The sequence below is a fragment of the Grus americana genome, chromosome 4, assembly GCF_028858705.1.
Source record: "Grus americana isolate bGruAme1 chromosome 4, bGruAme1.mat, whole genome shotgun sequence".
In the NCBI taxonomy this organism is placed as follows: domain Eukaryota; kingdom Metazoa; phylum Chordata; class Aves; order Gruiformes; family Gruidae; genus Grus; species Grus americana.
In genome coordinates, this window is record NC_072855.1 from 68,686,721 (window position 1) to 68,707,216 (window position 20,496).

Below are 20,496 nucleotides of genomic sequence, written 5' to 3' on the forward strand. Positions count from 1 at the left end.
TTTATAGATATTGGAAGAGAGGAAATAAGTCTTCTAGAGGCAAAAGTTCCAGTTATTGCCACTCATGCTGTATCTTGCAGAATGGAGCACACTGCCATTTTTAATATAGTGCAGTATTTTTTTGAAACTGTTTACTGTGTCCTCCCCTTGTCCATTTATTTATGGGATCAGTGGTCCTGGCACATTACCTCCTCCAGACTGCTTTGTCTACTGTCATGTGTATAGAAGCTCCAGGTGAATTGAGCTATACTATACTCAGGTTTGCTTAAGGGTTTGGTTTTGTTTGGTTTGAAATGGCAAGTTACAAAAGGTTTGTGTTTTACATTCCTGGAGAGTAGAGAAAGGAATCTGCTGTGTAAATAAATTTGTAACGAAGTAGTGACTGAAATGCTAATGTTTAGCTGGAGACCACCTGCTCTGAAACCACTGTGTCATAATAGTGGGTGAACTCATTTTAAGAGTCATTTGTGTGTAGCTGATGTGCTTGAAACATTAATTGATGCAGTCACCTTTGAATAGAGTTTTGGAAGACTAAGTTAGTCTTCTGGTATTTGTTTTCAAGTGTTGGTTTTAAAGTGGATAACATGCATAATTCAGCTTTCTTGCTGGCCTAAGAGAAAGTTATAGGCAGTGCAGTTGTTCTTTTCAGCAGTGGAAGGAAGGTGGTATGGCTGGGCAGGCAGTCACCTGAGCAGATGTGGAGAAGGAGGACTTTAAGACAGTGTTGCTTGAAATTATAGTTGGAGATCTGAGAAACTCATGGATTAATTTGCATTTACCAGGATTCTTGTTGAGCAAGGACTATGTTTGAAGTCCTTTATATGTGAATTTTGTCCTAAGGCTGCAGTTATACCATTGTACTAAGCTGACAGATCTGTGATCAACTGCAGAAATATTACCTGTGAGTGCATACTTTTGTTCTCTGTTGGGTTGGCACTGGCATTTCTGGTAACCAGTCTGATCAGGGAACAGCTTGATTAGGTTGGTATCATCAGGGTAAGTTCCTTCAGCTGACTCTGTGGCTACATCAGCACTCGTGCTGCATGGGGAAGGAGGGCCCCCTTCCCCCCGGAGCCTACATCTGTGTCTGGTCAGTGGCTGCTCAACCACAGCCTGAGGTACAGCTTGTGAAGCCCTGAACCACATCGTGCATCTCCCACAACTGATAAATGACTTTTTTTTTTTTTTTTCCACAGAGCTGGTTTTCAGTTGGATCAGTATCAGTAGCTAAGAGTACATCGTTCAGTGGGTGTGCCAGGTTATACCTGTTTGCAGTAAGTGTTTATTTGTATCATCCTTTTTAGGGGAAGCAAAATGCAAGAATTTTTTTTTTTTTTTTTTTCTTCCCTGAAAGGCCACATCTGAACTCTGGGGAAACTACATGAATCATTTAGGAATGTGCTTGACTGGGGAGTCTGTCAGCTGAAGGGAGGACAAAGCTGTTCTGTGTGGTTGCTTTTTTTTTCAGCTGTAGGGAATACATTCAAGCCAAGCTAGCATTTTATTTTTCCTTATCTGTCTCCAAATAGAGTAACTTATGCCTCACAGCTTTTTTTTCAACTTTGCTTTTAAAGTCTTGTTAGTTTTAAGACTTTAACAGGGACTTGCAGACAGTAGTGATACTGGTTTATGTGGTGCGGTATTGTGTCATTGCAGGGTCATGTCTCCCTTGGAAGAAGGCTGGCCCTTGTTAGGGAAAGTCATGTTGGCTGGAGCACTGAGGTAAGGGTGATGGATCTGAGAACTTAGGGAGGATAAAGGCATAACAGTTGTTACCTTATGGTATGTTTGTGTTTCAGCATAAAATACAACTGAAATGACCACTAGTACTATTGAGTAAAACATAACTATTTAATGTTTCTGTTACCTTCCCTCTATACACATACAAAAATATTCAGAATTGTTTTTCTAGGTGTTATGGTTTAACCCCAGCTGGCAACTAAGCACCACACAGCTGCTCACTCACTCTCCTCCCCTGGTGGGATGGGGGCGAGAATTGGAAGGGTAAAAATGAGAAAACTCATGGATTGAGATGAGAACTGTTTAATAATTGAAATAAAACAAAGAATTGTAATGAAAAGGAAAATAACAAAAAGAAAGAGAAATAAACCCCAAGAAAAACAGGTGATGCAAATGAAAAACAGTTGTTTGCCACCCACCAACCGCTGCCCAGCCAGCTGTGCCCCCTCCCAGCTTCTTGTGCACCTCCCGCCTTCTCACTGGCAGGGCATGAGAAGCTGGAAAGTCCTTGACTTAGTGCAAGCACTATTTAGCAACGACTACAACATCAGTGTGTTATCAACGTTATTCTCATCCAAAACATGGCACTATACCAGCTACTAGGAAGAAAATTAACTCTATCCTAGCCTGAACCAGGACACTAGGTTACTGTTGTTTTATGCAAACTAGGAAAGCTCAGTAAAAGGTGTCCTAGGAACTGACATGACTCATTAACTTGCTGAATATTGCAGGCCTGTCACTTTTTTTTTTTTTGGAAGGCCACAAAGGCTGATAAATGGTAGGAAGCAACATTTGACCTAGTTTAAGATGATAATCTGTTCAAATAGATTACAATAGTACTGGCAGCCTACCAAAGTATAAGTGAAAATTAGAAACAATATATGATCAGCCTAGCTTTGATCGTGCTAGTAGGAAATGAGATAACCAGGAGACAGAAGTGAAGAGATTGAAAAGTTAAAAATAAACTGAATTTTCCATGGGTACCGTCAGCTAGCTTGACTGCATGCAGCCAGTTGATATGCATCTTTAGCTTCATATAGAAAGAAATAACTTTGTATTGCAAATAGATACCTTCTGTAGATAACCTCGCCTTTAGTGGTATTTGGTATATAGACCTTGCCTATCTTACCTCAGTGGGAATGAATCTTCCTTTTGGTATTTTTTTTTTTTTGTTGAAAGACAAATGTTCCCCTACTGTTTTATCCCTCTGTATTAAGGTTGCTATCTGCAGATACCCCGAAACTTTCTTTGGAATGCAGTCTCTGAATTTATGTAAGCCAGGACAGTTTTCTTCCCTAATCGGCTGATCACCTGTTAATGACTTTCAAGGTAAAACTTAAATATACTTTAGATTTTCAAACTTTTCTTTGAGATTGATCGATATATCTGCATATTGGAAACTCCTGTCATATGTTGGTTTTTTTGCTGACTCTGCATTGTACTCTTACGTCCTCAATCCAAGACAGAAAACCTTGTGTTTTGTTTGACTGTGCAGGGATCAGTGAAAGAATAGAGAATTTTCATGGGGGAGCATAATATGTCTTATTTAAATTTTATGGCCTAATAATTACTTTACAGGTGAAATAGAGACAGTATGTGGAATCAGCAATAACTCTTTGCTTAAAAAGAATATCATTCTTGAAGACAAAATTGTGGACTAATTTTGCAGCTTTCCTTTTGAAGGCTGTTTCCTGCGCTGTGTGTGTTCCAAAGATTAAAGAAGTTCTTAGTACAAAATGATGTGAACTAAAAATATTATACCTTTTCAAAGGAAGAGAAGGGAAATTTAGAATGCATTTGGCAGGGTCTCTGAGGACTCGCAGACATGAGCTCCAGTGTTTTTCTTTTTGAAGTTGCTAAACTAGTGAAATTGTGCAGCCAATTTTTTTGACTGTGTTTTAGAGGTTTAGGAGATTGCATCATTAAAAAGCTTGTGTTTTAACACTTTACCAAAATATCTAGAATTAAGTGCAGTGCTAATGAAAACTGCAAGGTATTATGCGCTAATTTCTTTAATGTTGAACTGCATTTAAGATAAATGAGAAAACCTGGAACCTAAAAGGTAGTGCTGAAAGCGATGTTTCAGGTTAGTGTATGCAGCTATGGAGGTGGTTACTCTATTTTGTATTGACACTAGTGACCTCCTGCTCTTACTGCTTTAAACAGCTACAGCTTGGTGGTTGTCCAAAACTAATAAAACGTGTCTTAGTAGTTGTCCTGCAGGGTGAAAGAGTTGGACATCAGTTGCAAATTGTTTCAGTATATAGCTTTTTTCATGCTAGTCTTCTGTGCTGAGGTCAGTTTGGTGCAGGTCTTGCATGATAAACTTCCTTGTAATTTAAGATTACTTGAACATGCTACTAGTTTTTGATTGACTTCTAACATTTACATATAGGGTAGGAGGTGGGTTTACATCTCTTCAAGTGGCCAAAATGTACATTTCTCTCATCGTGATAATCAAAAATGTGCAACTGTATGGCTGGTGCTTAACAGTTGCGATACGTCTTGGCTCTTTTTCCATGTCACATGAATCAAATAGTTCTGATTGTTCCAGTGATTATGAAAACTATAATTGCAAATGCAGGGGGACAGGGGACATCAACAGAGACTTCATAAATTTTGTGTTTTGTGAGCTGTCAAAACTGTCATCTATTCTAAAATTATTGCTTCCAAGGACGTAGACTCCTCTACCTCTTTCTCTCCTGGCCATTTGCAAAGTCATTGACTGGTCTGGTTTCCTTATAAATTATGGTTGTGGTGATGATGTGGGGAAAAATGTTGAGAGGGACTTCAGATTCAGTATGCCTCTCTCTAACCACAAGTATTAAATAATACCTGTCTCCTGAACCACCGGTATTAAATAACTGAAGATAATATCTTTCCTATTTGAGTTCATGCTAGGAAAGAGATTAGCTAGGAGAAACATTTAAAGGCACTATATGACTAAGTAGTTTCCCTGACTGACAGCTTTATTCCGAAATGGAGACTGAAGGGAAGTGGATTATTGAGCTAAAACGTCTTTCTCCTCCTTCAAGGAGCCCCAGTGCTGCAGCTGAAGATAGACACTTGTACCAGGCTTTTTTACCTTTAATTTTATCATTGTGTCAACACTGGCTGTGGTTGCCTTCAGATAGTCATTGACTTTCTAAGTTAAACCGAAGTTTGAATCCTACAATATCTTATGCCTTTTAGATCTGAATAATATTCAGATGTTGTCAGATTAGTTTAGCTTCTCTGGCAAACTTCCAGGGAACAGGCACCTTGATTATTGTCACTGTGGAACTCTGCTGGGCCAGCTGCCTTGCATTTCAAGACTGGTACTGGCTTATATGTACTGAAGCATGCTGTCTCAAGGGGTTTAACTGCTATGTACCACTCTTACTGTCCCGCATGATTTACAGGTTATGGCTTATATGCAGAGCAAGTGATGGACAGACACGATAAAAGGTATTTCTACACCATTACCACTTTACTGATAGATGAATGCAAGAGATATACCATCTCCCTTGGGGTGGGGAATAACAAAATCAATCTGCACATCTCCTCCTGGAGTTTCTTTATTCCTTTTAATAGCCTTTCCAGAAACCCAAAATGTTCTATTTACCTGGCTCTGTTTTTTTCCTTTGCTGGAAAGCAAAAGCTTTCTTAAATAGCAGTTTACAACTTGTCTCATCCCCTGGTGGTCTGTGTTTTGCAGTTCTATGTGGAGTACAGATATCCATGCGTCACAGTAATTATTGCATTTAAGCATAATTAGAGTTTAGCCAGTAACCTTCATTGCTTTGAAAGCATAGGTTTTATTCAGTTATTGATAGTTTTCAATGACTCTTCCATCTGAGACCAGGCTCATAGGGTCTGACTTCCTCCATGCTACTCAAAAAGACTGAAGCAATATAAAGTAACCTTATGTAGGTGAAGATGCTGTTTAGGGTAGATTTAAAAGGTGTTTATAACATGGACCGGAACTGATTAGTTCACAAACCGATAACCATGTAGGTTGCAGTAGAATTTCTAGAACTGTGTTCTCTAAAACAAGTTGGCTACCAATGAGCTATGTGGAAGGTGTGCAAGATACCTGCCTGAGAGGGGACTGGCCAATAACAAAACAGCGCATAGTTGGAGATCACAAAAATTATTTACTTTGCCAAGTTGTTTGTTTGGTTTTTTTTTTTAAACCAAATAGGTCTATTGCAAACATTGTGTGCTCTGCTGTTAAAAATACAGTCTGTGGCTGTAAAATAAACCCAACAATTAATTCCACTCGGCATACAGAAGCTAGTAGGAATATACACGTTGCCAGTCCCAAAGTCCCTGTATGCCTTAGTAAGCCTTTTGCCAGCATCATCGTGGCTGGGTTTTGTGTATTGTGCGGCCAACCCAGCATCTTCCTCTGCCTCCCTGATGGATTTGGTCTTCAGTGCTAAATATGCTTGTAGTATTAGATTACAGTGTATAATAAATATCCTTTTTGTAAGTGCTGTATGACTCATCTTTCCACAGTTGTAGCCTATCAATTTACAAAACAAAGGCAGCCAGCTGCATCTGCATGGAGCCTTCCTTGGAGTCAGTAGCTCATTTTGGGCACAGCAGCATCCTTGCATGTTGTAAATTGCAGGTCAGGTTCTGTGATGACCATAAAGTTATGGGGTTATAATTTCAACAAGATTATGAAATGGAGTCAAAGGCATGAAGATGGGCTTAAAAAAAGAAGTATAGCTGCTGATACTAAAGAGAAGATGTGTTGGGTTTGCGTGGCAAGGTTTTGGTAGCGGGGGGGCTACAGGGGTGGCTTCTGTGAGAAGCTGCTAGAAGCTCCCCCTGTGTCTGATAGAACCAATGCCAGCCGGCTCCAAGACGGGCCTGCCGCTGGCCAAGGCCAAGCCAATCAGCGCCTCTGTGATAACATATTTAAGAAGTAGAAAAACACTTAGAGAGAGAGCTTTTGCAGCTGGAGAGAGGAGTGAGAAGATGTAAGAAACTCTGCAGACACCAAGGTCAGTGCAGATGGAGGGGGAGGAGGAGCTCCAGGCGCCGGAGCAGAGATCCCCCTGCAGCCCGTGGTGAAGGCCATGGTGAAGCAGGCTGTCCCCCTGCAGCCCATGGAGGAAGGATGAGGGGATGTAGAGATTCCACCTGCAGCCCATGGAGGACCCCACGCCAGAGCAGGTGGAGGCACCTGAAGGAGGCTGTGGCCCTGTGGGAAGCCCGTGCTGGAGCAAGCTCCTGGCAGGACCTGTGGACCCGTGGAGAGAGGAGCCCACGCCAGGGCAGGTTTGCTGGCAGGACTTGTGACCCCATGGGAGATCCCATGCTGGAGCAGTTTGCTCCTGAGGGTCTGCACCCCGTGAGAGGGACTCCATGCTGGAGCAGGGGAACGATGAGAGGAGTCCTCCCCCTGAGGATGAAGAAGCGGCAGAAACACAGTGAGATGAACTGACCGTAACCCCCATTCCCCGTCCCCCTGTGCCGCTGAGGGGGGGAAGGTTGAAGCAGGGAGTGAAGTTGAGCCCGGGAAGATGGGAGGGGTGGGGGGAAGTGTTTTAAGAGTTGCTTTTATTTTCTCATTCCTCTATTCTGTTTTGCCTAGTAATAAATTAGATGAATTCCCTCTCTCAGTTTGGTCTGTTTTGCTCGTGATGATAATTAGTGAGTGATCTCTCCCTGTCCTTATCTCGACCTACAAGCATTTCGTTATGCCTTTTCTCCCCTGTTTAGTGAATGAGGGGAGTGATAGAGCAGCTCTGGTGGGCACCTGGCCTCCAGCCAGGGTCAACCCACCACAGAAGACAAGAAAGAAGGTGTATGTGTGGGAATGAATGGAAAAGTTGAAGCTGCAACCTTCTACTGCTTAGATGTGTGTTGGGACTGCTTGCACGTATTCTGTTGCTTGCTTGCTAGGGTGTTTGATAATGAAAGGGAAACTTAAAAGAGCAGTTAGCTTTATGGCAGTTCTCCATAGAATTGTAGAACCTTCCTAGGAGGAAAACATTACTTTGGAGATTTGTCTTCTGAATGTCATATTTATGCTTTGGCCATATTTCATATGTACGAAGCAATAGTTAAGCTTGGTCTGCTTTCGCTGTTGTAGCGCTATTGGAATTGGCTGTGGCTTGGTGATTGGAAATTAAAGGACATGGCAGCAATCATTAATTGAAGGATAAACCTGAGCAAAGAAAGTGAACATAAAGGGAAAAGTAGGAATGAAAGGACCCACAGAAAGATACAGTGCAAAATATGTAACTTGCCCTTCAGCTCAACAGTTGAGAGGAACTTGATCAGGAATTGTTAAGAGTTGTAGTTTTCTATCAGATAGATGTCAGTGCTGTCCTATGAAGAACACAGGCTTCTGATTTAGAGACAGAAACTGGCTTTCTCCACGTGCTGAGGATTGAGCACTTTTTTAAGTGTATAAGAGTATTAAAAGCCATCTGATGAACTTCTGTTACTTGATTGTATAAGGGTGATACCAAGAATTCTTTTTTGAGAAAGGCCTTTACAAAAGGGGTGGATATTAAAAGCATAGAGCGTTTTGGGGATTAAAAGGAAGATCTATTTAAAACTACTTTTCTGGCCTTATTTTCTCATCCTTGCAGCAGTGTGTAATGGTGCTTCACAATAAACAGCAGCATCTCGTTTTCTTTTTTGTTTTGTTTTTAATATTTCAGTTGACCTTCATATCTGATGCCTAGATTTTGCTCAGCTTCAACAAACTAACTAGCATCATCATTGTCCTCCTCCATCTCTTACTCATCTTCACCCTCTTCCCTGGCAACCCCATGAGATTCAATGCTAAAGATCTGGCTTTGCTGGCCAGGCGACCATCAGGTTGTTTTGACAAGGAAGGAAAACTGAAGATTTGCAGAGTGTTCGGGAATGAAAAATTAATAGGTAAAAATGACTTGCACCAAAAACTACTGGTGGTTGATGTGCATGTTTTCCGCAGTTATCAGCTTACGGTTTCACTAATCACATATATCTCAGTGTGTTCAGTTTTCTTCATTACTCATGCTTGAGTGGTGCTAAATACCTTTCTAAATAAAGAAGCTTAAACCAGCTTTTTAGTTTGCTCAAGTTTTCAAGTTTCCTTTGTCATGTACCTGAGGAACAGAACTCAGTCCTTAACATTATTATTTTTTCCTGTAAAGAAAGATTGGTTTTTAGTGCTAGTGATTGCTAGTCACGTCACTAGTTGCCATGTATTAAAGTTTAGATATCCAGTTTCTCAGGACCTGCCCCTCCCACCCCCAAAAACTGTGTTCTTTTATCATTATAGATTTTCCATAGCTAACTTCCCACCTCCTTTGCAGGCTTTTTTCAGGCTTTTATGATCATATTTTAAATGTCTTTCAATTTCCAGTAAGCTTGAATAAATGTCTGTTCCCTCGGTAGCTGTTAGGAAATAGCTCCTGTTTAGCTGTAAAATCAGTCCTAATACAATCATTTCAGTAACAGCAAATGTTTTGTTTTTTATTTCTCCCTGTTGATCTTCATTGTGATTATATTTACTTTTATTGGGGGGGGGGGAACAAACAACAACTCAAAAAAACCCCAAGCCAAAACCAGCACAGACTCAATTATGATAAGGGGCTGAGAAAATTTTGTGCCATATTTTATACATTTTCTGTTGACAAATAGCCAGAGTTTTTTCTACGGAGAATGCAGCAAACTTCCTGGACAGATTACTAGTGAGCATCCAGTTCTAGCTACTTCGGGGTTCCTCAACAGGATTGTCTCCCTGTGTTCTCATTGTAAGCAGCATATGAAGCCCTGTCCAGTGCATATCTGATGTTTATGAGGATGTTTTGAATTTTTCTTCACTTAAAAATACATTGAGTGCTGATATTGCTGCTAAAAACCTTACGTTGACTGGAGACAGACCAAACAGTCATCTAGCCCAGTATCTTGGGCTATCTGTGCCACGGTCAGTGATTGTAGATTCTAGGAAAGCATGTAAGAAACTGTGCATGTGTAGGATGTTCCTGTTGCCCAGTAAATCCTTCTGGCTCTTCGTTCCTCTTGAGGCATTTTGGTCACTGATAGACTTGTCATTGTTAGTCTGACTAATCTTTGGACTTGCTTATTTTTCACACTTATGAGGGAGTGACTTTCCCAATCCTATATAAAAATACCTTTTATTAGAAAAAGTTGCGGTGTGAATGTGGTAGGTTTCCTTCCTTCTGATTCCCGCAGGGTTCTAGAGAATGGAATTTAGTCTTAGCAGAGTCCTGTACTTACACTGTAAAACAACATACTTGGATCTGCTAACTGTGTTTAGATTTTTAGTTGGTGGATGTACATCAATTTATATTACATTCTTTTCTGTATTGTTCTTGCACTTTAGTAGGTCTGGAAAGATCCAGGAACTTCAATTGCTTTTCTAAAAAAAGCCCCAGGTTATAACTTAAAACAGTTATTGTCAGGGCCAGTGCCTGTGAGTGTAAACCTTCCACTTTCTTGTGGGGGGGGGGAAAGCTATTCTGATTTTCAAATGTTGCCTATTGAAACATCTTCATTGAAATTATCAAGAGAAAAAGAGAATTTTATTTATTTACTGTAACAAGACATCCTCCTGGTCAGTATTACGTCTCCAGTGGTGGCCAGCTTCTTGGGAAGTACAAGAGTTCCACTGAGGCAGTGGTGGAATAATGTGACCTTAGGGTCCAGCTGTTCTTCCAGCTTCCTAGCAACTTGAGATTGGCTGCTGTCTGGAGAGTACATCTTGGAGGAAAAATGTTCTTTTCTCTGTTAAGAAGTGATGTAGGGTTTGTCTAAAGAGATCACACTTGTCTGTGAGATCTATGTGTGTATATGTCTATAATGGGTATCTGTCTGTACCTACGGATATATATACAAATGCTTTTTTTTAAAGAAAAATGATGCAATTTTTTAAATGGCTAGTTTAGGAAGAATAACTTTTCGAAGTTGTTTGTTTTTTTTTCTGACCCACTCACTGACCCTAAAGTTCCGAAACATCCCCTGTTATTAAAAGCTTGATTACGTGCCTGCGTGTGTGTATAAACACAAATATGTTGTTATTCCCATTGGTGAAGCACTTTTTTTTTAAAAAAAAAAAAAGTAGTAAAATAGTCATAGCAAAGTAACTGTAAGTATTTAGGTCTCACTTGCTCGTTTTTTATTTTCTGAAAATTGTAAATTCAGATTAGCATGTTTTAATCTAAGTGGAATAGTAAATGTTTTTGTGTCTTAACAAGGTTTGTATTTCATATCTGGAAATGATGGAAGCAAAAACCATTCCATGCTAAACTGGCTGTTTCTGCTCCCATGTGAGGAAAAGGGAGAAAAGCAGCGAAAACACTGAGTGTATGCCACAGTCCCCATTCTCTCAGCTGCAGAATAGAATAAACTTTTGGGAAGTTATTTGGCATTTAACAGCATGTTGTACATAGGCGGCTGCTGAGTGAAGCTGGCTTTTTTTGGTTCTTAATTATTTTCTTTTCTGACCTTTATAACTAATGCATCTTCTTTAAGAAGCATTTAATGTGTGAAGACAAAAGGTTGATTTTATTAATTTCTTCTTTACATACAGAACCGAGAGAGAGATGGTGCCGACTGAAAGGAAATCTGCTTTTTCTAATGAAAAATAAGGTAATTCATTTTTCTACTGCTCTTTTTTGATGTGTTAGTCTAATCTGTAAGAAATTGAGTAATCCTTTTTCATGATAGTTATTGACATTGTGCATTTAAGGACTAGAAAAAAAACCTAAAATCACTATTTTAGAAAAGTGGAGATGAAAAAAATCTATTGTTTGCCTTCTGTAACACTTAAGTATTCTTCATGATATCAACATCCTTTAGCTGAATCATTAGCAGTCTATGGCCATGTTCTGCTCATAACATACATGGATCTACATCCAGAATTACTCGTTTACCAAGTCCACTGGAATAATGAAAGCAAAATCTCACAGCTAAATGAGGTATTGTGGTAATGTTCAAGATGCAATTTCAGGCCCCTACTGCAATTTTTAAGTGTGGATTTGTAACTATATTTGTTATGAAATGTGGTGTTATTTTCTTTATTGTAAAGAGCAATTATATGCCTAGAATGAAGGGCCTGCAAAAATAGGGTCTGACCCCGACATGCAATGGAAGTCTTGCAGGAGCTGCTGAGTGCCCTCATTTGCCTTTGGCTTTATTAGGAGTAGAGCCCCCTCACTCTCTGGAAGGAACAAGCACTAAGTGTGGAATTGCTCTTTTTCTTAGCCATTCTGTCTGATGCTATGAACACTTCTTCTGTAGTTGCCTGAAAATAGAATCAGGGAGTAGTAAAGCTCGAGACGCTTGCTGTCAACAGGTAAATATTTTATTGTTGACTTCTAGGATATTTTTATACCGTATAGACCAGCAGTTGGACAGAAATGATAGTACTGCTTGACAGATTGTATACTCTGTTTGAAAGATTTTTTTCAATGTGATATAGTGGCTTATTTTAATATAGTGATGAATGGGCACATATGGTATACTTTTAAAGCAGTATTTGCTTTCAAAGCACTGTTCAGGAGTGTGTGATAAATTTATATATGTATGCAAACAAAACAAGACTGTGTGACGTAAAGGTTTCTCTGGCGTGAGTTTCATATGGCTCCATTCCCCTGGGTGGTAAAAGGACCAACAAGTTTTGTATAGGTGAAAGCAAACTCATGGCCATCCCTGAGTTACACCCTCATACGTTATTGTTCTGCTGTATGACTTGCAGAAACTATTTTTAGTAAAGGGCTTTAAGTTTCAAACTACCGTCTTCTACTCCGTGTTCCCCCAAGTGTCCTATTTTCATAGGAGCATCTGGCATTTTGTAAACCAGTTTCAGGAAATATTTTGATCAACTTTGCAGCTGTGAAGAGAGGAGACTTTTGCTGAAATCAAATGTAATCGGTTTGGCTATGGAAACTTAGAGAATTAATGTTACTATACTAGAGGGTTTAGTGTGGATTGGTACTCGGCTTCATGTGGTGTGTGGGTTTTTTTTTAATGTGTAGATGTGCAGATGGATGGAATGAGGCAATCTCAGTTGGATCAGCAAATCGACCAACCCACTAGGTCCACTCAGGCTGTTCAAATGCAAAGCTGTATTTTGAGAAACTTGGAGGATGAGACACAAGTTAATGGTTTGTTACTGAAGTGATTTAGGCTTGCAGTAAACATATGGGAATTCCCCATGAAATCCTGTGGTTTGACTAAACCAGTTAAATAGTTGGATGATTTTTATCTCTATGTCTAGGTCAGTGCTAGAAAACTGCATCTCATTCTGATTTCCTTGTTTAAAGAAGTTTTCAAAATTTGTAGAATTTATGGAAGGAACCAGGATATTTGACAAATTTTAGCTTATCAAAAAGACTGTGAACTTGATTAATGTCAAAGTGTTTTCAAAAGATGAAAACACCTCAGGTATCTTCTTTAATGAAGGAGGTCACAATAAGAGGAAAAACTTGGAAGTTGAAGTGAGACAAATTGAAATGATTGCAGGATGATTGGCCACTGAAACCCAAGTGTGGTGAGATATAGTGGGTGCTGAGTTTTAAAATGTTACAACTTACTAAGCTCAGTACAGAGACCACTGAGTGATTAAAGAGCAGTGTCTTACAGTAGATCAAACTAAATGATGTAGCACTTCTAGTCAGCTTATATCCTAGGAATCTGTGAAACGGTCATTTGCAGAGGCTTCATCTGTTGGGTACTGTAAAGGATAGCTTTTCTGACAAAGAGAGATCTCTCTTGAATCTCAAATCCCTGTTTCAAAGGATGCAATTTATAGGCATACTAAATAAAACTAAAGCAATTTGTGTGCTGTGAGGACAGAAAGGAGTGTACCCTGTATTTCTTCTTCCCCCCCCAATCTCATTCTAGAGATGAACAGGCATCCCACCTGAAGCAGATTCTTGACAAAGGAAATCATAGTTTGAATTTTGGGACTGTAGTTTGCCAGTATAATAACCAAAAATAGTCTTATTGTAAAAGTTATTAAGCGTCTTAATAAGCATAGTTGCCAATTTTCAGCTTTTTAATATCCTATGGAAACCTTTGGTAATGCAAGTAATGTAGTGTGTGAAAGATGTGCCAGAACAGTGCTGATGAAGCCATGTTCCTATTTTTGTTCCTGGAACCTGACTTGGCTTATGGCTTGACATGGAAGAAAAGTAACTGATGTTTTAGAAGCTCATCTGAATGCTGAACAGTTAACTCCAGAAGTCACTGTCATGAAATGAAGACTGATTTGCTGCTATGCATTAATTGCTGTCAGAGGCACGTGCATGTCTTCAAATACAAATGCTTATAGTTTAATGACAGACTCATTCTAGTTCGAACGTACATTAATTATACTACTCGTATAAGAAGAATTTTCTCTATGAAATTGCAAAGGATGCTTCCCAACTTATCTGTGCTGTAAATCTTAAGTAGCGTGGCAGTATATTTTCAATGTAGGGAAAAAATGTGGCTTATTCCTCCACTTTATCATATTTGGATGCAGCACAATAACCTATTAGACATCTTAAGGACACTTATTTTCCTTGATCTAACAGTGGAGTTGGTTATTTTGGACTTTGAGCTAAGCAGCAGACCTACTTGTAGGCCTGAGGCACAATCCAGCATCTGCTTGTGTTAGTGAAACTTTTTTCTTTTGTAGACTTAAGTGTGGTGTGTGTGGTTTTGTGTGGTGTGGGTAGGTGGGTGACTTTGGGTTTTTTGGGGAGTGGTTTTTGGTTTGGGGTTTTTCAGATTGGTTTCCTACCAGATTGTATTGATTGTAGGTGCCAAAGTTATGGTGGCGAGAGGTCTGCAGGAGTGGCCTCTGAGAAAAGGTCAGGGGCTCTGCAACAGACCCACCACAGGACACAGTTGTGCCCATCAGCAAAGCAAGTGGTGCCAATGGGAAAATGTATTTAAGGAAGGGCAAAATGCTGCACAGGAGTGAGGAAGTGTGAGAAACAGCCCTGCAAACACCAAGGTCAGAGAAGGAGATGAAGGATCTGCTCCGGGTGCAGGAGCAGATATTCCCCTGCAGCCTGTGGAGGAGACCATGCCAGAGCACGTGGATGTTGCCCTGAATGACCTGTAGCCCATGGCCTGCCCATGCCACAGCAGGTTCTCCTGGAAGGAACTGTAGCCCATAGAGAGGACCCACGCCGGAGCAGGGAAAACGTGTGAGGAGGAAGGAGTGGCAGAGAAGTGTTATGGACTTCCCATAACCTGCAACCCCGTTCCTCATCCCCTCTGTGCCACTTGGGGGGTGGGAAGAGGAGGAGGTAGAGGAGTTGAGAATGAAGGAGTGAAGTTGAACCTTGGGGAAAAAGGAGGATGGGAGGAAGCTGCTTTAGTTCTTGTCTTTGTTTCTCACCATCACTATCCAGGTCTATTTTAATTGGAAATAAATTAAATTCAGTTTCCCTGGGTCGAGCCTGTTTTGCCTGTGATGGTAATTGGTAAGCGATCTCTCTATCTTCATCTTGACCCATGAGCTTTTAAATTTTATTTTTTCCACCAGCTCTATTAAGAAGGGGGAGTGAGAGCAGCTGGGTGGGTGGCTGGCAGCCTGCCATGGTCAACCAGCCACGGATACCATCCCCCGTGGGAACTGTCTCTTGTTAATACCTTCCTGTGTAAAGTCCTAAAACCTTGAGTTTGTGTGTCTAGGCTTTCTGCCCGCTCCTTGGGAAGCGACAAATGCATGCATTGGCATCCTATGAAACACAGTCTGTATACAATGCTTTTTGAAGGTAGTAGTTTTGAAACTGTGCTCCGTAAAGCCGTGGTAAGCAGTGTGACCAGTCTGAGGAGAACCTAGTGTGTGACAGGGCTTCCAGAGAAGAGTTTGGTATTGTGCTAATCTTGGTGCAATTCTGATGGATCCTAGTCCAAAATACTTAAAAATAGTATTATTAGGTAGTGTATTCAAAACAGTTAAGATTTGGAACTAGAAAGTGGTACGTGCCCCACCTGCATGAGGTTATTTGCTTATTTACTTAGATTCTACCCCATTCCAGCCTGGGAGGTACTTTCTTCCAGAACTCATCTGAGTGGGAAACAGGGAGGAAGATTTCTGGGCAACAGTTGCTAATGCATATAATAAGTATTATATACTTATGTGCCTCTTCTTGTTGACATAGGAGGGGACTTTTGAGTAGAAGTTTCAGACTCTTTGGGGATTGCAGTATTTGTGTACTGTTGTTTTTAATTGCAGATCAGAATTCATAGCAGTGGTATTCTCTTGGTTGGTGTGTGGTGGTTGTGTTGTGGTTTGGTTTTTTTTTTTTTTTAAAAAGAATAGTGCACTTTTTCATATCAAATGTCATGCTGTGTCATTTCCTTGCTGTTTTCTGTTCATAGGTCCTTCAGAATAATATTCTGGGCTTTTTTTCCAAGAAAGAAGTAAACAGATCACTCTAACCTTTCTCAATCTCTTTTAATCCTCATGTCAATTCAGGACTTGGATTTTTTTTTTTCTTTTCTCTTACACCAGTGGTTAAAAAAAAAAATCTAAATTGTTGTTTGCTATCTGTCTGTGAATTTGGAATGGTTGCTACTGAAGTAAAGCAGCTACCTAACCCATCTATGGTTCATTTTCTCATGTGCTAATATTCCCAAATGGTAATGCTGATACTTAGCCAGTTTTGTAAATTATTTTGCAATCTACATGTAAAAAGATACACTAAAAAGTACAACTATGTTTTTAATCTCAGTAATAGCTCCAGAGGGCCCGTTATGTTCTATTGAGTAAACATTTTGACATTCCTACTTATTTTTGAATATGTGTTTAGGAATTTATTTAAAAATGGGGTTTTGATCAATAGTCTGTAGTGGATTCTCTAGGAGAGTCATTAGTGTCTATTCTGTAAATCTTTCTTAGTTTATGGTTTAATGATCCTGTGGCAGTAACCATTCCAATCTATTAGGTCAGTTTGTGCACTGGCTCAATAAACTCATGCTGCTTTTGTGTGTGAAAGGTTGCCTTTTTAGACTTTTATGATGTATCGATTTTTAAAAAATTATCATGTAAAAGGGAAGAAGTTTAGTTATACGGATGACTGTACTTAAAAGCTGTTATGAGTGGCGAAAGAATCTTAAATTAACAGTCATATTTCACACACAAAATTATAAATCTGTCTTTTTCTCTAAAGAATGTTGTGGTAGCAAACTTGTATGGCATGTTCATACTGCAGTGAATCTATATGCATGTTTCCTAACCGCCTAAACCCAAAGGATTTACATTGAAGAAATGACAGACTTAACTACACAGGTCTAAGTTGGAGTGCTATAATACACCTAATGCTAGAGAGAATTAAGGAAAAGGTAGTGAATATTTTTGAGACTTCTCTTGTAATGAATTACCTTTCCTTAAACCAAATGCATTGTTGGGCTTAAGATTTCATAGACAAGATTAATGAGCAAATGTAAATGGTTGTGCTGTCAATAATTGTAAGCTTTCTTGCAATGTTTGTGAAAGCTTAACATAAATTATGTTGTTATAGCATTTATCACAAGTGTAATGTATTATTAACAGTTGGCAGAAAAGCCTCAAAGTAAGATTTCAGATTGATTCATAAATCAATAACCAGAGAACCACGTGCAAAGTTGAAATAATAGAATAATGACATACTTTTGAGGTTCTGATGTGAATGACGTTGTAATGCAGCTGTGAAAATGTTATTCAGGTTTTCATGGCATAGTTTTATGTAAGTTTTGCCATAAAAATGTGAGAATGTATCAATGAATTTTTTCTGCAGTCAGGCGTACACAATGTCTTTTCAGTATTTCAGCTGTAAGGCTTTAGTATTTTCCTTTCCAATTCGATATCTTTTAAGTATTCTTACAGAGTGAGGTTGCTTTATTTATATTGAAGCTGTGGAGCCTTTTCTGGTCTGTTGGACTATGGGGTTTTCTCTGTGTGGTTTAGCATTTTGTATGTCAGTGATCTCTCCAGGGCATCTTGAAATAAAAGTGTCTCTTCTGGCTAAGGATGTACTTTTTATAAACCATTTTTCAGCAGTGATTTCAATTTTCTAGAGCATGCTCTGTATCAGTTTAAGTGTTAAGGTCTGAGCAGCCAGAATAAGTGTCGCTGCGTTATGTAGCGCTGCTTTGGGATTGAATGTCATTGCTAATTTGGGGGGGTTTTTTTTGGCTAAATACTACATGTATGATACTGGTTATGGCCATGTTTTGTAATATGCGTAAGCTGAGAAGCAGATCAAGTCAATCTATGTTTGTAATATAATATCCCTTCAGTAAGTTTCAGTGAAATACGTTGTTGCTGTGTTGGTAAGATTTTGATTTACAGTAGGAAGTGTGCTGAATAAAGAAGGAAGCAGAAAACAGCAGATTTGGAAGCTGTATCTCCCCTTATATTGCTCAAAAGTCTTAGTGTTTCTGAGCACTCTTAGCCCCAACCTTGCGTGTACTTCTGCCCATGCTTAACTGAGATGTGAGTTGTCCTCTTCCTGTTGGAATGAGGGGTTTGTATGTATGTAACAGTACACACATGTGCATGTACAGAAGTTAAATATCGGGCAGTGTTCAGTTAAGAACTCAAATGAATTTGCTTGTGTTGAGAGAAGGGATGTTGCCAGTGGGCTTTTTAACTTGCTTTAGTAAGGTATTGTGTCCCCTTACTGTAGTCATGCATTCAAGTCAGTGAGATATCTTGTGTATGTTTAAAGTCACTTACTTATGCTGGGCCTATTTTCAAATAACCAGTAGTGTTGCCCCTTGTGTTACACTGTAAAGGCATTTTTAGAATGCTTATTTTTTTGCATATCTTAAATAGATTTTTTTCAAGATTTTGTGATGTTTTTAGCCATATTGGTTTTGGAAGAATGCTATACATAAAATCTATGCTAGTTGAATGCTGTAAACTCTAGCCTTAAAACCCCACTAAGCATGATGTACATAATGCCAATGTAATGTAAGGAGGGAGGAAGCTGCTGTCTTCACAGTGCTTGTTGTTGTGGTTTAACCCTGGCTGGCGTCTAAGCACCACACAGCTGCTCGTGCACTCCTCTACAGTGGGATGAGGGAAGAGAATTGGAAGAGTAAATGTGAGAAAACTTGTGGGTTGAGATAAAGGCAGTTTAATAGGTAAAGCAAAAGCTGTGCACACAAGCAAAGCAAAACAAGGAATTCATTCACCACTTCCCATCACAGGGAGATGTTCAGCCGTCTCCAGGAAAGCAGGGCTCCACATGTAATGGTTACTTGGGAAGGCAAATGCCATCACTCCAAACATACCCTTCTTCCCCTCAGCTTTATATGCTGAGCATGACATCGTATGGTGTGGAATACCTCTTTGGTTAGTTGGGGTCAGCTGTCCCAGCCGTGTTCCCTCCCAACTCCTTGTGCACCCCCAGCCTACTCCCTGATGGTGCGAGAAGCAGCAAAGGCCTTGGCTCTGTGTAAGCACTGCTCAGCAGTAACAAAAACGTCCCTGTGTCATCAACACTGTTTTCAGCACAAATCCAAAACACAGCCCTGTACTAGTTACTGTGAAGAAAATTAACTCTATCCCAGCCAAAACCAGCACACTCATGAAGAGGTAATGTGGGGAGCATGAAATTGTCTGGAATAGTTGGGGCAGAACAGTAAGCAGACAAGCATAACTCTTGATTTCCTTAGTAACTGTTCCTCGGAAGCAGTTGTAGACCTGACCCAGACCCATATGTTTTAGGAGTCACGCAGACCACTGCAAGCCCAGTGACACCAGAAAACCATGTCGTCTTGGGGTAGCAAGGGCATACTGAGCTTTTGTTACTGAGAGCCTGTGCAGTACCACTAAGGTATGTGTGCCGACTGTTGTTGCAGTCTACTTTCCAACAGTACTTGAAAATGCAATTTATAATCATCAAGTAATGAGAATAATTATTTGCTCCTATTTTTACTATGGATTGAAAGACTTTATATTTCTTTTTCTAGCTTAACAGGATCCTGGCAAGCCTTACTGCCTTTTTGCCATCTTTGATTCCCTGATTTATGTTGCTGCTTCTCCTTCCTGCCTCCAGATGTTACTGACTTGCTCTCCAGATAGTGAAGCCCTCCCTTCCCTTCCGTTGCTGTTGCAGGCAGCCCTTTCTTAAAACATGCACTTGCTTTGATAATTCTATTCTGTCTCTTGGTTTTCTTCTGTGTCGACTTTCATCTCTTGCTTAACTTGTTCCATAATGTCTTCCTTTCCTTTAGCTTTTTCATGGCATAAGCGTGCTTTAATCCTTCCTTTTTTGTACCTACCTGTCCTTGACCTGCCGGCTTCCCCAACTGTGCCCATTACTCTCTTTGATATCTGAAGTCTCTTGCTACTTAGTTTACAGTGTTACCCATTGCATTTCTATCCCAGTATCCTCCCTGTTCCTGTTGCTGTCCCTTGCACTCTACAGAACAGTCTTTTACTAATCTCCTTTGAATAACCTCTTCTGAACAAGAGGTAAGAATAATCTCTCTTGTTCATGCAACTGTCTACCACTTCCAACGCTAGCTCACCCCTCTGACTGTGACTGTTTTCTCCTGGTCATTCTCAACTTCTTCCTTTGACCTTTTTTTTGGAGGGGATTCATGTTGTACTGTACATAGAGTTAAAGTATATATGAGAAAAATGTAACTTAAAACTCCATATTCTTCAGTACTAAATTGTATCTAGATCTGCCTCAGTAGCTGTTTGTCCAACTACAGTTTCATCTTGCCTTTTGGAAACCTCTTCCTGTGTGTTTAGCCATGAATTCAATTTCAGTGGGAATCTAACAGCTGCTTAATCTTTCC

General features: G+C 39.9%; 1 protein-coding gene across 3 annotated transcripts in view; it reads left to right on the forward strand.

Annotated features, from left to right (window-relative positions):
- INPP4B (inositol polyphosphate-4-phosphatase type II B) overlaps window positions 1-20,496 on the forward strand; it is a 346,423-nt gene that overhangs the window by 34,096 nt on the left and 291,831 nt on the right. For all 3 annotated transcript variants that reach the window (XM_054824339.1, XM_054824341.1, XM_054824340.1), the window contains exon 2: window positions 11,288-11,346. In XM_054824339.1, the coding sequence (XP_054680314.1) occupies window positions 11,335-11,346 (12 nt within the window). In that variant the 5' untranslated portion in view covers window positions 11,288-11,334. The remainder of the gene's footprint in view (window positions 1-11,287; window positions 11,347-20,496) is intronic.